The 16,908-nt window shown below is 41.6% G+C and overlaps 1 protein-coding gene across 3 annotated transcripts in view; it reads left to right on the top strand.

Annotated features, from left to right (window-relative positions):
• Positions 1 to 16,908, top strand: part of LOC137646045 (aprataxin and PNK-like factor) — a 159,540-nt gene that overhangs the window by 130,194 nt on the left and 12,438 nt on the right. For all 3 annotated transcript variants that reach the window (XM_068379192.1, XM_068379191.1, XM_068379189.1), the window contains 2 exons: positions 492 to 997; positions 5,723 to 5,922. In XM_068379192.1, the coding sequence (XP_068235293.1) occupies positions 492 to 997; positions 5,723 to 5,922 (706 nt within the window). The remainder of the gene's footprint in view (positions 1 to 491; positions 998 to 5,722; positions 5,923 to 16,908) is intronic.

Raw genomic sequence — 16,908 nt, 5'->3', positions numbered from 1 at the left:
GAGACTATAGATATCTTTTAAAGATTGTTCCATATTTAGTCCAGCAGTGGATGTAATTGATAGTTCAGTTTGAATGTTTTCTTATCATATAAAATTTTAGGTTATGGATGTGAGGTTTGGTTTTTTTTTGTTATGAAGAAAGTAAAGTCCCTCAAAGTTTTGGTTATTATGACTTTATTTCAGTATCATAGTACCATTTTGTAAAGTTTATCCACGGCCGTCAGACATCATGTTTTCTCCTCTTTTCTCTAATACATTAAGGGAGAAAGGTATATACAATATATGGGATATATATTTGTTTTTTAAATGGGGCATGGCTGAAGCTGGAGGAGTAACATCCTTAGCCCAGCTCTCCCTCTTGACCATGTAGCTACCCTGCTTAGTCAGAGAGTAAAGTTTGGATTGTAGAGGTCATTTATTTTCCTTTAAATATAAATAGCAATGAAATCCAAGTAAGCATTAAAATAAAAAGAAATCACGATTTTTTACAGGCAGATGTAAGCAGTGTGAATAACCGCAATAAAGGCAAAGGAGAAGATATGATCCCAAGTGGTAATGATGAACATTCAAAGCAGCAGACTGTACAGAAAGGTGTTCACACTCCTTCCAAAAATAGGACAGCAACTAATACTAGTCCCAAAAAGAGAACACCTACTAAAAATAAAAGTTCTCCTTTAAAGAATAATTCAAAGGGACTCCATGCTATTAGTGATGAAGACAGTGAGTATGATTCAGGGAATGAACCTGATGAAGAACTACAAACTAAGGTATCAGCGAAGGATGGAACCAACAAAAAGGGCAAGGCAACATCGAAACATCAGTTAGGTGCAAAACCAGTTATTAGGGATGAGGAAGAGGAGTCAGCAAGTGGGGAAGAAGAAAATAAACTATTGGCGTCATCTCCAGCATCAACTCCAAATTCAGCAAGAGGAGGTACCTCACCTGCTTCTAAGAAGAAACCAAGACGTCCATGCCAGTATGGAGCTAAATGTTACAGGTTAGTGAACTCTATTTTAGCTCTCTGAACATTTTAACTCATTTTAATCATATTGTTATTGAAAAGTATGTTTCATGAGTGAGGAGATACATATATAGAAATTATCTTTTTTTCTTTTCATTTTTGTTGAGTATGTTACTTAAACATTATAAATTTAGTATTGCTGAATGGATATTTGTTTTGTTTTATATTCACATCTATATTTGTTGCTTGTTTTCTGTGATCATATTAGTAAAATTAGACAACTACTTTAAGCAATAATCAAATTGAATGGCCAAATTTGTGAAGCTGTCAAACATCATAGTTTCATTACCAAGCTCTTAGAGTAAGATGGTTTTAAAGGAAATTCTATGTTTAAACGATACTTTTCAATGTGTGGCAGATACCCCAAAGAGGTTTTAAAAACTTGAAACTTTCAGGAATTATAGATATTCACAAAGGACTTATACTGTGATAGAGAGACATCTAATTTTGTTTTTAAATTAAACCCGTTTTTACAGCCTGTAAAAGTTATCAGTCGACACTTCTGTACCTCCGTTTGTATTAATATACTTCAAGATGTCAGTGTGCAATGATGTTTATTCAAAATATATCAAAAGATATGAAATTAGACTTTAGCTTGGTATGACATAATTATAAGTAACCATCCATCTGACATGAAAAACACTGTCTTAAGTTAGATCTTAAATATAATCAGGAATGTTTCAAGTTTCATTCTCATTCTCATCTGTCAGAAATCCCAACACATGATGACTTAAGCAAGGTCTAACATACAATACGGTAAGACAAAGAGCTTATTGCTAACAATGTTGGTTTTATAAACCCTTTCAAGCCTGTACCAGGTAAGGTCTGGATTTGGCAGAATATTTATTTTAGATTAATAAAAAAGTTTGAAAGAGATTGATGTCATTCTTTTGGTACTGGGATAGTAGATGTTGCAATATTAAAAGTTGTGATTTATTCAAAGGAGAAAAAGTTGTATGGTTGTACTAACGTTAGATTTACCGAATCTCCTTGTAACAATATCAGCAGCTTATAATGGGATCAAAATAAAGCCTCCTATTGTATCTCCATTGGAATGTTTGTTTGTTTTCTAAATCAAATGATCATGTAAGCAAATGTTGTCAAAGGAAAGTGAAAGGTACTGTAATCTAAAAGTTTAACTAGTGGACAGAAGTCTTGATAGACATTCAACAATTCCAAATTTGCTAACTGTTGAGGAAACCATTCTGTATCAGATGAAACATGTTGGAGATATAGTTTGAGGAAGAGGTCATGGCAACAAAACTTATGAATTTCTTTGTTTCTTTAAAACAAAAGAAAAGGTAACAAATGACATTCTCCAATGAAAATGTAATAAAAAACAAAAATCCCCCCTATTAAAATAAATATTATAGTGATTCAAAAAGTAAAACAGATACAAGTAACAGGTAATCACAAGAGTACTTATTTCTCCACCATAAGCAATAATCAAAATGTATGATTAGAATATTTCATAAATGTCAATTCAGTTGAACTTTCCTCTGATTGGGGAACTAAGTTCAATCATTACAGATGGCGTTCTGTTAATCAATCTTTAATAAGGACCTCAGGGCTGGTGACAACAGTACCCTCGGTCTTCTTGGGAGAATCATTGCCTATTCCTTAGATCACCACTGAGGGATCAACAGATAAAATAGGTGAAGAAGCCTTTGCATATGAAGGATAATTAATGTTGGCCAAAAGTATCCACTTCAGCTAAAATGATAATAATTTTAAAGATAGATGTAAGTAGCGAAATGTTAAAGATTTTAGACATTAACCTATCTCATAACCATATTATTGATATTACAATGTTTGCTTCAGTGGCATTCAATTTATATGAAACTTTTACACGGTTTCTAATGATTTTTCTTTCAAGAATACTGCATTCGCCACTAATTGCGAGCATCTCAGTATTCAGGAGAGAAATAATCTATTATTTAATCTTTATTTTAGTAAACAAAAAAGTTGAAAATAGGACAGGAGTTGTTATTGTAAGGGAAATCAAGGTGATAATTTCAGGCAGGTCCCAGTTTGGTGATCGGTTCCAGAGTTGTCAGTGTTTTTCAGTGCTTCACAACATTTCAAGCAAAGAAGTTCATGCTCATTATTCAGCTTGGGATAGACAGGAGAATGTGAGTTGTCTAACCATTATTGCAGTACAGTATACGAAAAATCTAGCGAAGCCTCTTGGGCTGCTAATTTTCCATTGGTTGGAAGAATATGAGATAGTTGTTAATTGGTCTGGCTGCACTCTGGCTTAGCACTGTGACAAGCAATCTGTTCTGGACAGATGTCATTACTCACGTTCTGTAGTTGTAGTTTGGCATTAATTGCAGGCTAACCTGAGCTGTTTCCTGATTGGCTGATCGAGAAAGATACTGTTTCAGTTAGGCTCCCGTGTCACTCATCTTGCATTATTGGATCATCATTATCGCCATTCAGTTGTAGGAGTTGCATGTTGCAATTGGCTGGTCAGCAGGAGAAACATGTAATATGTAGTGTTCAGTGTGGTTTCCTCCTGCTGGATATGGAGGGGCTCAAATATTCAAAGATGAATACTAGTGGGGGCTGTACCTATAATTTTTTCATTGTTGATGTTTTCCCTTGTAATTTCTCTGCCATGAATTTTCTGAGGATGGCCATTGAGGGCATATTGTTGAACATGATAGGAAACCTGTTTGGAGAGACGCATGGTACGGGATGTATAGATCAGTAGACGTAACTGGTTCTCTTTAGGTTGTCCTGCACATGAGGGGCAGAGCTATTTCTCTTGTTTTTGCTGTCTGGTAATATAAAGCAAAATTTAGGATCTTTTGTGGGTCCACTGCAGAAACATTACTGTTTATGATTTTTTTTAAGGCTTTATCAGCCTCTTGATATTGCTTATGTGTTTGTTCTTTAAAGTACAAACCAGTCTTCATTGAGGCTGGTTCTTGCTCAGCATTGTTATACCAATTATTCAGGGCTCTTTATTAACATCTTTGTTGGTGTACCCATTGTTTACCAAGACTTGAATTACTCTGTCTAGTTTCTTGCGGGTGGCCTTCCAGTATGCATAGCTGGAAATGGCCTTTTTCAAAAGGGCTTTAATTGTGGTAGATTTATAGAAAGTGGGAGACTCCTATTCCTTTTTAGACAAAGACAGAGGTTTGTTAGCTTATTATATACAGAGATATTGAAGCCCATGTCAGTAGGCTCCTCCCAGATATCGAGGAAATGAAGATGACAGTTATTGTTGTGTTCCAGGGTAAAGGTAAGCAGCCACACTCATCAAAGGTCTTGTGTAGCTCCTTGACTTCATAGAGAGGACATTCCCTTTACAAAGTTGTCATCAGTGTGCCTCAGGTATAGAGCTGATTTCCTCAAGCGTGAGGAGATACGTTCTTCTACAACTCCCATGTAGAAGATGGTGAACAGGACTCCTAAAGAGGAATCCATAGCTACACTGCCCTTCTTGAGGAAAGTTTACCCTCTATGGGTAGAGAATGGGGCCCTCTTTGTGCAAATTTCCTGGAGTGATCATATGGTAGCCTCAGGGACATTGAGGTTTGCTGTAGACAGATCCCTGTAAACATGATCGATTATCAAGGCGATAGTTTTGTCCACGGGGACATTCGTAAACAAGGACTCAACATCCATGGAAGGAGTAACTTCATTATGCAAGGATCCTCAGTTGGTTTCGAGGAATTTGGCAGAGGAAGGTATGCTATGCTGATTTGGTATGGACAGCATCAACAGGGCATTTAAGATTCTTGGTAATTTTATATGCTGCCGCAGGGCACTGGCTAATAATAAGACGGAAAGGGTAGTTATTTTGTTTTTATGTGGATGATCTATCTTCTAATTATTACAGGTGACTTTGACAGCCAGTGCCCTGCTCCAACGTATCAAATCACTAAGAAGCTAAATCCTTTGTTGACGTACATACTATATCAGCACAGCATACTTTCCTTTACAGAATTATTTGAAATCATCCTCAAATCCTTGGGTGATGAAGTTACTGCTTCCATGGATATTGAGTCCTTATTTGCAAACATCCTTGTGGGTTAGACTATTGCCTGGATGATGGATGAAGAGCCAGATAAGTTAGTAAAACAAGCAACAGTCAAACTGCTTCTAAAGAGATGCCTCATCCTATTGAGGATTTTAAACCTACACTTATAGAGATATAGTTCATTATCAGTGGCACAACAGTGTATCTTTCATGGTGAGATTAAAATTAGGGAGATTATTAGTGAGTTATCTCCTTGCAAGCACAGCAATATACAGTATCTTGGAATGGGAGACCCATTTTCTGCCTGTGTATAAGTCATCACCCGTAAGACAGTTTGGATGGTTCCTAAAAACCATCCTTACTACAGTGTTTTTCTGGTCTCCTTGACAATGAGGAATTTGACAGTCAAGTGGCCCAGTCTAGAGGATTATAAGGACTTTTTTTCTCTCTGAGGCTCAAGGTGTGTATGGCAAAGTACATCTGAAACTCTGCTGTCTCTCCACAATTGGAATAGGATTTATAGTTTACTAAGCATTAGAAGTTTAATTATAATTTTATTCAGAATCAGGCACGTATTCATATATTCTAGGTCTACTGAACTGTAATTTTTATGTGCTTACTGATAATTTCCTCTTTTTGTAGGGCTAGTTATAAAATGGGAATTTAGTAGAATATCCATAACATATATTTTTCTTTTACCATTACAGGAAAAACCCAAAACATATAGCTGGCTTTGCTCATGTTGGAGATTCTGATTACTATGAAAGCTCTTCAGATCCTGAAGCCTCTGATGATGACAGACCCCAGTGTGAGTATGGGGTGACATGTTATCGCAAAAATCCCCAGCACCGCAAAGACTATAGACATAGCAGAAAACCTCAACCCCAAAGAAGAGCAAAGCGGAAAGGTTTGTAGTTAAGATTTTCCTCCAAAAATGCAAGTCTGTTTAATATTTATCATGATTTTTGAGCAAGCATAATTTATTTAATTTGATTATCAGAGGGTGATGTTGGTGTGCTATCATAATGAAAATGCTCTTTGGCTTATAAATGATAAGTTTATCGGTAATTGCAACACCACTTTGCTTTAACACTGATTTATTGGTTTGCTTTACCAATTACTTTTTTTATTCAGTCTATGAATGAATGATTATTTTTTATTTTTTGTTTGTTATTGTTAATGAAAATTAAGAATATATACCACAGTCTGTTTGTATTACACTATCTTAATCTTCTATGTCAGCAGTATCATGGTAGTTTTTGATAATTTTTTTCCTCTTGAATATATTAGTACAATAGAGCCTCTAAAAAGCAGATTGGACCAAATATTAGAAATTAATTTAAATGGAAGGTTCCAAATGAGTTCCCAGATGTAGGTAATGCCAATGACCTGCTTATGAGAACTATTTTATAGGCCTTTACTGTATTCCTAAAGCCAAAGGTTTTTTCCAACAGTGCTTAGTCCCTTGATGATTATGAGAACTCCAGATGTTTTATAGAGCTACTAAGTGGGATTTTGACGATGCTGTATAAACCATATTGGGGAGATAATATACAAGAGATGCAGAGCAAGTTTCTATTGTGAAGTGAATGCTGCTAAGCATCACTATTGATCATGTTTTGTGTCCAGAAAAGAAAGAGAACTCTAACATTTGGTGTTTGTAAAATAAAAAATTGATAATTATTTTCATTTCTCTATTCACCTGATATTCATATTGCTTTTCTCTCTGGAAGGTTAGAAAGTTGACATTTCTCCTTAAAATCAATTAATTTTTCACTTTCTATCCTTTCGATACACTAGTGCTTCTGGTGAAGCAATGAGAACAGTGGGTATCAACAGCAACTTGATGTACGTGTATATATTCTTCGGTCTCAAAGTCGAAATCCTTCCCTATCCTGCTGATGCCACTAATCAGTTGGGGAAGAATGTGGCCATGTTTATATCATGTAGGTGACTATAGAAATAAAAAATTTCATTGTTAATATTCTATTTATTTCTATGAACCACCACTGATGTTCATATTGCTTACTCCCACACTTTACAGCTGGTGGGTAGCCAGTGAAGGAAAGAGATTGGGTAATTAGTTTCTATAGTCAATTACATAATATCCTAGACTTAACTTTAGTCTAGATGTTTGATTTTAAAATGTATTATAACACCTAATTACTAATTTTTATAATAAAAACTTTACAAAACTTTTTACAAAAAATTAAAAACATTCAAAAAGGTTACTTAAACCACAACCCAAAAGTAGTTCTACCAAACTACAGTACTTAATTTCTCGGTTCCATCAGACCATTACCCACCAGCCACTGTAGATCCTAAAGCCACAAACACATTATACATAAGCCAGGACTCCTTAAGATAATGTTTAGTTAATACAGATTTTTTTATACCCTGGAGGTATTGCTAAAACCCTTTCCAAACATAAGATTTTAGCTATTTTATGTTAGATAAAGCTTTATTTCTTTTTCATGTATTATGAAGCTTCGTTTTCAGATATTTCAGTCAATTTGGATACAGTTCATTTTGAGCTTGGGACGAAATAGTAAAATTGAATGACATTCCATTCTCGAACAGAAGTCGTGTATATCACAAAACTATTTAGGTACTTTACCTTAATATCTGAGGAATCATATAAATAATATTGAACGACTCATACCGGTTAAGGAAAACTATCCCCTGAATAAATGACCACCTGTAATACCCGTAGAATAGTCCAAATAAAATTGGTCTCATAGGAAGAAAATTAAAAATTTGCTGTAAATGTCTAGCCTCAAATTCCTTTTAGTATTGAAATCAGAGGAATGAGATGAAAACCACTTATGATTACTCAAGACTACCTTAAAGTAAATCCTTGTAGTTTTTTTCACTGATTTGTTTTCTGATGCGAAGGCCAGCAAAAATAAATTATACTGTGTAAGATTAAGTGAAAGTTTTTCTAAAGTTCAAAGCAGGAACTCTAAATTCTGTAACATTATATCTAAAATCTAAAAAATATAAATGACTACTGGAAGTGTTTTTTATATTAGGATCTAAAAAAATCTACTGAAATACCTGATTTGAACAAATCTAATCTTATTGTTTTAATATAGAAATTAGTATCTATTTATTTCTATGAAACTCCCCCGATACCCCTATTGCTTTTTCTGCAAAAGCTTAGTTTAATCAACCTTTACCCATAAAATTTAAAAATTTAAAAAAAAATCCATTTTTTCCTTCAATAAACACGCACTTACTAAAAGAGTGAGTATTCTATCAATAAGTGGTAAAAGACACGCCATTCTTTTCGTCTTCTCCCATTTTCTTCAGTTACTAACTACTGGCCAGACCTACTTCAGATTGCTTGCTTATTACTCACATTAAGATGTCTTCCCTGGGTTTTCTCAGCAATTACTACTTGAAGTGTCCACAGGAAGTGTTTCTGGAGGATCACTATGCAAATTCCCTTGGTATATCACAGGGAAGAAGTGAACAGAGTAAGGAAGGCTGGCTCAAGAATTGAAGAGACGGTGAAAGATGGAAATGGAAGGTTGTTAAAAGGAGAGGAGGCAAGGAAAAGATGGGCGGAATATTTTGAAATTTTCAATATTAATCTTACCCGTTGATCATGTAGCTGCAGCTCTGCTGCCTGACAGAAAAAACCTACGGGCGGAATACGCCAGCGATCGCTATACAGGTGGGGGTGTACATCAACAGCGCCATCTGTCGAGTAGGTACTCAAGTACTTCTTGTCAACACAGAACCAATTTTCTCTCTGTCGTGCCACCGGCAAGACCTACTTGATACGCTGTTGTTTTCTGGAGTTGATTTTCACGTTATTTGGTGAAGTATTCTCTCTAGTTATTAGCTTTCGCTGTGCAGAAGTTATCCTCAATACTTTCTCACTTTCATTGATTAGATTTTGGATTATTTGTTGACGACTTGGATAGATTTTGGATTTCCCCCCTTTGACTAATTCAAGATGTCTGACCCTACTCAAGTCCCCAAGTACAGGAAGTGTAGCGCTAGGGACTGTTCTAGGCGTCTTCCGAAGGCCTCTATCGATCCGCACACCGTTTGTTCCAATTGTAGGGGTAAAGCCTGTCAATTGGAAGATCGATGTGAGGAATGCGCTGGGCTTTCGGAATTCGATTTTCAAGAATTCCTTAAGTATGCACGTAGGCTAGAGAAGGATAGGATCAGGAGGAGTTCGTCTCGCTCTATTGTTTTTTTCCTCTCCCCATGCCCCACAACCTAATCCTTCCCCTGTAGTGGTTACACCCGACCCTCCTACTAGCTCTCATCAACCTTCGATGGCGGATATGATGCGAGCCATTCAGGCTCTTGGTGAGAGAGTTGAGTCATTAGCGAATGACCGCAATCAACTCATGGCTGACGTCAGGGAGTTGAAAGGTAAAAGTGCAGTGGGAAGTGAAGTGAGTGTCAGTGCAGTGAAAAGTGTCAGTGTTACGCATGAGGGTGCGTCTGTTCGTGCCTGTCGTCCTCCCAGTCCAGGACCTCTTGCAAGCTCCCAAGCCCCAGGGGAGAAGCAATGTCGTACGACCAAAGGGTTCGACAGGCCTTGATCAGCGGACAGACGTTCCCTCCGTGGTTTCGGACGTATCTTGCCGAGATCGTCCCACCCACAAACAGACGAGTGAGCCCATTCATTCCTCGTCTGCGGAAGAGGTTTCTCGACAGAAACGCTGGACCAAGGTCTCACGACCTCTCAAGCGCAAGGTCCCTTCCGAGCGAGTCCAACGGCCCAGGTGTAGCCACTGGGTCAGTTCGGACTCGCCGCAGTCCTCCGAAGACTGCACACCTCCCAAGAGAGGTAGAGTGGTTCCGCAGCAGGCAATCACTCCGTCTGTTGCCGCACCAGCCGCTGTAGACCCTAAGTGGTCTTTGCTGCAGTCTATGCAGACTCAGGTAGCTTCCTTCATGCAGGAGTATCGTGCTGAGAAGGTTGACGCTGCACCCGTTAGCCTACAACCTGCCACGGTTGTGCGCCCAGCTGACACTGCGGCTGCCTGCTCCCACACTCCGGCTGTGAGAGCTCCACCACCTATGCGCAGTCGACCCTGCCAGACGCATGTTGACGTTAGCCGACGTGCGGCACCCTCCGTTGACGTGCGTGAGCTACCGCATCAGCAGGAAGGTGGAGTCAAGCTGCCATGTTTTGACGCGGTGCGTCAGTCTCCGCAACCCACGGTGGTCCCCCACCACGCACCACCACTCCGCTTTGGTTGTTGCCAGCTCTCAGACTGACCAACAGCGGCATGACGTTGGATCCAGTGCAGCTACGCATGCACCCGTGCTGCCGGATTCAGCCGTTCAGCTTTTATCTCCTCCTTTGCCGCTTCCTCCTCAGCATTCGGATGAAGGAATCTCTGATGACGACGAAGCTGCGCATTTGGACGACCAACACTCCGACATAGATGAACCCAAGACTACGCCTCCCTCCTTAGACTTTAGGAAAGTCCTTGCCCTATTTAAGGAGTTGTATCCGGACCAGTTTGTGTCTGCAGCTCCACGCTCACCTCCCTCTGAGTTCGCTTTAGGCATGCAGTCAGCAGCTCCTGCCTTTACGAAGCTCGTACTCGCTCGCTCGTCCAAGAGAGCTTTAAGGGTACTGGGAGAGTGGTTGCAGGCCAAGAAGCAACTTGGGAAGACATCCTTCATGTTTCCCCCGGCCAAGCTTGCTTCCAGATCTAGCGTCTGGTATGCCACGGGAGAGGTTTCTCGGCTTGGGAGTTCCTGCCTCTGCCCAGGGCGACTTCTCAAGTCTGGTAGACTCTCCCCGCAGACTGGCTATGAGACGCTCCAAGATTTGCTGGACTTCTTCGGACATGGACCATCTTTTGAAGGGAGTTTTCCGTGCGTTCGAGATCTTTAACTTCCTGGACTGGTGTTTGGGAGCGGTTGAGCAGGAAGACCTCCCCTTCGGATAAGGATTCTGCCATGCTCATCATGTCCTGCATGGACAAAGCCATACGGGATGGGTCTGGCGAGCTTGCGGCTTCTTTCGTGTCTGGAGTTCTCAAGAAGCGGGATCACCTTTGCTCCTTCTTGTCGGCGGGAGTCACCCCATGTCAGAAGTCAGAACTGATGTTTGCTCCGGACCTGGTGGCGTCATCCGCACGTAAAGTCACAGCTTTACCTTCCGTGCCTAGACCTAGGATGGACACACCAGCGTCTAGGTTCATTCCGCCCTTTCGTGGCAGAACCTCCAGCAGAGGAGGTACTCGTGCCGATAGTCAACGTGGCAACAAGAAGAAGGGTTCCAAGTCCTCAAGAGGCAGAGTCTGACTGCCACCTTCTTCAGACAGCAGTGGGAGCCAGGCTCAAGAACTACTGGCAGGCCTGGGAGAACAGGGGTGCAGACGCACAGTCTGTGAAGTTACTCAGAGAGGGGTACAGGATTCCATTCTTGGGCAAGCCCCCTCTAGCAACAACTCCCATCGACCTCTCTCCCAGGTACAGAGAGGAGGACAAGAGGCTAGCTTTACAGCAAGAGGTGTCTCTCTTGCTACAAAAGGGAGCGGTAGTCAGTCCGGGACCATCAATCCCCGGGCTTCTACAACCGTCTCTTCTTAGTGGCGAAGAAGACAGGAGGGTGGAGACCGGTGCTAGACGTCAGTGCTCTAAATGTCTTTGTCACCAAGCAGACGTTCACCATGGAGACGACGAAGTCGGTTCTAGCATCGGTCAGGAAGGAAGACTGGATGGTCTCGTTAGACCTAAAGGACGCGTACATTCACGTCCCCATCCACCCAGATTCCCAACCTTTTCTAAGGTTCGTTTTTGGGAAGGTGGTATACCAGTTCCAAGCCCTGTGCTTTGGCCTAAGCACGGCACCTCTAGTGTTTACCAAACTGATGAGGAATATTGCCAAATTCCTGCATTTAGCAGACATCAGAGCCTCCCTCTATTTGGACGACTGGCATTTAAGAGCTGCGTCAAGTCGTCGCTGTCTGGAGAATCTCAAATGGACTATGGATCTGACCAAGGAATTGGGTCTCCTGGTCAATATGGAAAAGTCCCAACTCGTCCCATCCCAAACTATAGTATATCTAGGTATGGAGATTCAGAGTCAAGCTTTTCGGGCTTTTCCGTCGGCCCCCAGAATCAGTCAAGCCCAAAAATGCATCCAGAGCATGCTGAAGAAGAACCGATGTTCAGTCAGACAGTGGATGAGTCTGATAGGGACGCTTTCATCTCTGGACCAGTTCATCGCGTTAGGGAGACTCCACCTCCGACCCCTTCAGTATCACCTAGCTGCTCACTGGAGAAAGGACATGACGCTAGAAGCGGTCTCAGTTCCTATCTCCGAGAAGATGAAGTCTGCACTGACTTGGTGGAAGAACAACATTCTTCTCAGGGAAGGTCTGCCACTGGCTGTTCAGACCCCCGACCACCTTCTCTTCTCGGACGCATCGGACACGGGCTGGGGTGCGACACTGGACGGTCGGGAATGCTCGGGCACGTGGAATTCGGATCAAAGAGCACTGCACATCAACTGCAAGGAGCTACTGGCAGTTCATCTGGCCTTGAGAAGCTTCAAGTCCCTCCTTCTAGGCAAGGTGGTGGAGGTGAACTCCGACAACACCACAGCCTTGGCGTACATCTCCAAGCAAGGAGGGACTCATTCGATGACGTTGTTCGAGATCGCAAGGGACCTCCTCACCTGGTCAAGAGATCGAAACATATCTCTAGTAACGAGGTTCATTCAAGGCGACATGAATGTCATGGCAGACCGCCTCAGCCGGAAGGGTCAGATCATCCCAACAGAATGGACCCTTCACAAGAATGTTTGCAACAGACTATGGGCCTTGTGGGGTCAGCCCACCATAGATCTGTTTGCTACCTCGATGACCAAGAGGCTCCCAAATTATTGCTCACCGATTCCGGACCCAGCAGCAGTTCACATAGATGCCTTTCTTCTGGATTGGTCCCATCTAGACCTTTATGCGTTCCCCCCGTTCAAGATTGTCAACAAGGTACTGCAGAAGTTCGCCTCTCACGAAGGGACAAGGTTGACGTTGGTTGCTCCCCTCTGGCCTGCGAGAGAATGGTTCACCGAGGTACTGCAATGGCTAGTAGACATTCCCAGGACTCTTCCTCTAAGAGTGGACCTTCTGCGTCAGCCGCATGTAAAGAAGGTACACCCAAGCCTCCACGCTCTTCGTCTGACTGCCTTCAGACTATCGAAAGACTCTCAAGAGCTAGAGGCTTTTCGAAGGAGGCAGCCAGAGCGATTGCCAGAGAAAGGAGGACATCCACTCTCAAGGTCTACCAGTCAAAATGGGAAGTCTTCCGAAGCTGGTGCAAGGCGAATTCAGTATCCTCAACCAGTACCTCTGTAACTCAGATAGCTGACTTCCTTTTACACCTAAGGAAGGTAAGATCCCTTTCAGCTCCTACGATCAAAGGTTACAGAAGCATGTTGGCAGCAGTCTTCCGCCACAGAGGCTTAGATCTTTCCAACAACAAAGATCTACAGGACCTCCTTAAGTCTTTTGAGACCTCGAAGGAGCGTCGGTTGGCCACACCAGGTTGGAACTTAGACGTGGTTTTAAGGTTCCTGATGTCAGCAAGGTTCGAACCGCTTCAATCAGCCTCTTTTAAAGATCTCACTTTGAAGACTCTTTTCCTCGTATGCTTAGCAACAGCTAAAAGAGTCAGTGAGATACACGCCTTCAGCAGGAACATAGGATTTACATCTGAAACGGCTACATGTTCCTTACAGCTTGGTTTTTTAGCCAAAAACGAACTCCCTTCTCGTCCTTGGCCCAAATCGTTCGAGATTCCAAGTCTGTCCAGTTTGGTTGGAAACGAACAAGAGAGAGTCCTATGCCCAGTAAGAGCTCTTAAGTACTATTTAAGACGTACGAAGCATTTACGAGGACAACCAGAAGCTTTATGGTGCTCTATTAAGAAACCTTCTTTACCGATGTCGAAGAACGCAGTGTCTTATTACATCAGACTTTTGATTAGAGAAGCTCATTCTCTTCTGAATGAGGAAGACCATGCTTTTCTGAAGGTAAGGACACATGAAGTTAGAGCTGTCGCAACTTCAGTGGCCTTCAAACAAAACAGATCTCTGCAGAGTGTAATGGATGCAACCTATTGGAGAAGCAAGTCAGTGTTCGCATCATTTTACCTTAAAGATGCCCAGTCTCTTTACGAGAACTGCTACACCCTGGGACCATTCGTAGCAGCGAGTGCATTAGTAGGTGAGGGCTCAACCACTACATTCCCATAATCCCATAACCTTTGTTTAATCTTTCTCTTGAAATGTTTTTTTTGTTGTTTTTGGGGTTGTACGGAAGGCTAAGAAGCCTTTCGCATCCTGGTTGATTTGGCGGGTGGTCAAATTCTTTTCTTGAGAAGCGCCTAGATTAGAGGTTGTGATGAGGTCCTTTAGTATGGGTTGCAGCCCTTCATACTTCAGCACCTAGGAGTCGCTCAGCATCCTAAGAGGATCGCGAGGCTCAGTAAGGAAGACGTACTTAAAAAGGCAGAGTAATTGTTCAAGTCGACTTCCTTACCAGGTACTTATTAATTTTATGTTTGTTATTTTGAATAACTGCTAAAATGAAATACGGAATACTTAGCTTCTAATGTTAACATGTATGCTGGTCTCCACCCACCCCCCTGGGTGTGAATCAGCTACATGATCAACGGGTAAGATTAATATTGAAAAATGTTATTTTCATTAGTAAAATAAATTTTTGAATATACTTACCCGGTCGATCATGAATTAAAGGACCCACCCTTCCTCCCCAATAGAGACCCAGTGGACCGAGGAGAAAATTGGTTCTGTGTTGACAAGAAGTACTTGAGTACCTACTCGACAGATGGCGCTGTTGATGTACACCCCCACCTGTATAGCGATCGCTGGCGTATCTCCGCCCGTAGGTTTTTTCTGTCGGGCAGCAGAGCTGCAGCTACATGATCCACCGGGTAAGTATATTCAAAAATTTATTTTACTAATGAAAATAACATGTTTACTGAATGTTGAGGATAATAGGGAGGCAGATATAATTGCTGTTGCAGGTGTTGAGGTGCCAGTGGTGAGAGATGAGAATGAGAGAGAGATTACAATAGATGAAGTGAGGAGAGCACTAGATGACACGAGAGTAGGAAAAGCGTCTGGTATGGATGGTGTGAGAGCTGAGATGTTGAAGGAAGGTGGTGTGACTGTACTTGAATGGTTGGTGAGATTGTTTAATATGTGTTTTGTGTTGTCAATGGTACCAGTAGATTGGGTTTGTGCATGTATTGTACCACTATGTAAGGGTAAGGGAGATGTGCATGAGTGTTGTAATTCAAGAGGTATTAGTTTGTTAAGCGTAGTTGGAAAAGTGTATGGTAGAGTAATGATTAATAGGATCAAGGATAAAACAGAGAATGCAATCTTGGAAGTACAGGGTGGTTTTAGAAGAGGTAGGGGTTGTATGAATCAGATTTTTACAGTAAGGCAGATATGCGAGAAATATCTAGCAAAAGGTAAGGAGGTGTATGGTGCGTTTATGGATCTGGAGAAAGTGTATGATAGAGTTGATAGGGATGCAATGTGGAATGTGATGAGGTTATATGGAGTTGGTGGAAGGTTATTGCAAGCAGTGAAAAGTTTCTACAAAGGTAGTAAAGTATGTGTTAGGATAGGAAATGAAGTGAGTGATTGGTTTCCGGTGAGAGTGGGGCTGAGACAGGGATGTGTGATGTCGCCGTGGTTGTTTAACTTGTATGTTGATGGAGTGGTGAGAGAGGTGAATGCTCGAGTGCTTGGACGAGGATTAAAACTGGTAGACGAGAATGACCATGAATGGGAGGTAAATCAGTTGTTGTTTGCGGATGGTACTGTACTGGTTGCAGACACAGAAGAGAAACTTGGCCGATTAGTGACAGAATTTGGAAGAGTGTATGAGAGAAGGAAGTTGAGAGTTAATGTGGGTAAGAATAAGGTTATGAGATGTACGAGAAGGGAAGGTGGTGCAAGGTTGAATGTCATGTTGAATGGAGAGTTACTTGAGGAGGTGGATCAGTTTAAGTACCTGGGGTCTGTTGTTACAGCAAATGATGGAGTGGAAGCAGATGTACGTCAGAGAGTGAATGAAGGTTGCAAAGTGTTGGGGGCAGTTAAGGGAGAAGTAAAAAAAGGGATTTTGATGAAGGAAAAATCTATTTCTGGGGAGAGACCTGTGACGCCCGGTGAAAAGGTCCTTCTTTACACTTTTCTGATATAAATCTTCCAAATATACCAGAGATAGATAAAAGCATGGAATGCAGAGGTTACTACCCTCGCGCGAGCACCTTGTGGGTGTCGTGTATACATCAGGGGCATGTGAAAACCACTATTCACAGGCTGTCTTCCATTTAGATAATTCCTTCATCAAAGGGAAGGGCCGTAACAGAGGCCCTAGAAACCACACTTGGACCACGCCACCGACACCTAACACGAACGCCCTCTAGGACATCCTTCTGTTTTAAACTTGCTCGCGTAGTTGTGTTGTTTGTGCTCTCGGTGTTTTTTCCCGTGTTTGGCGTTAATTCATCATGACTGACGCTGCTACTTCACCTTTACCAATGTTAAGTACCATAGTTTGTTTTGACAGCTTTTTTCAGTACCGGGCATTTGTTCTCTTTCCAGTATGGGCATGAATGTAAAGAGAGTTCTATATGAGAAAGTGATTGTACCAACTGTGATGTATGGATCGGAGTTATGGGGAATGAAAGTGACGGAGAGACAGAAATTGAATGTGTTTGAGATGAAGTGTCTAAGGAGTATGGCTGGTGTATCTCGAGTAGATAGGGTTAAGAATGAAGTGGTGAGAGTGAGAACGGGTGTAAGAAATGAGTTAGCAGCTAGAGTGGATATGAATGTGTTGAGGTGGTTTTGCCATGT

The sequence above is a fragment of the Palaemon carinicauda genome, chromosome 8, assembly GCF_036898095.1.
Source record: "Palaemon carinicauda isolate YSFRI2023 chromosome 8, ASM3689809v2, whole genome shotgun sequence".
Taxonomy (NCBI): domain Eukaryota; kingdom Metazoa; phylum Arthropoda; class Malacostraca; order Decapoda; family Palaemonidae; genus Palaemon; species Palaemon carinicauda.
This window is presented reverse-complemented; position numbering and strand designations above follow the sequence as displayed.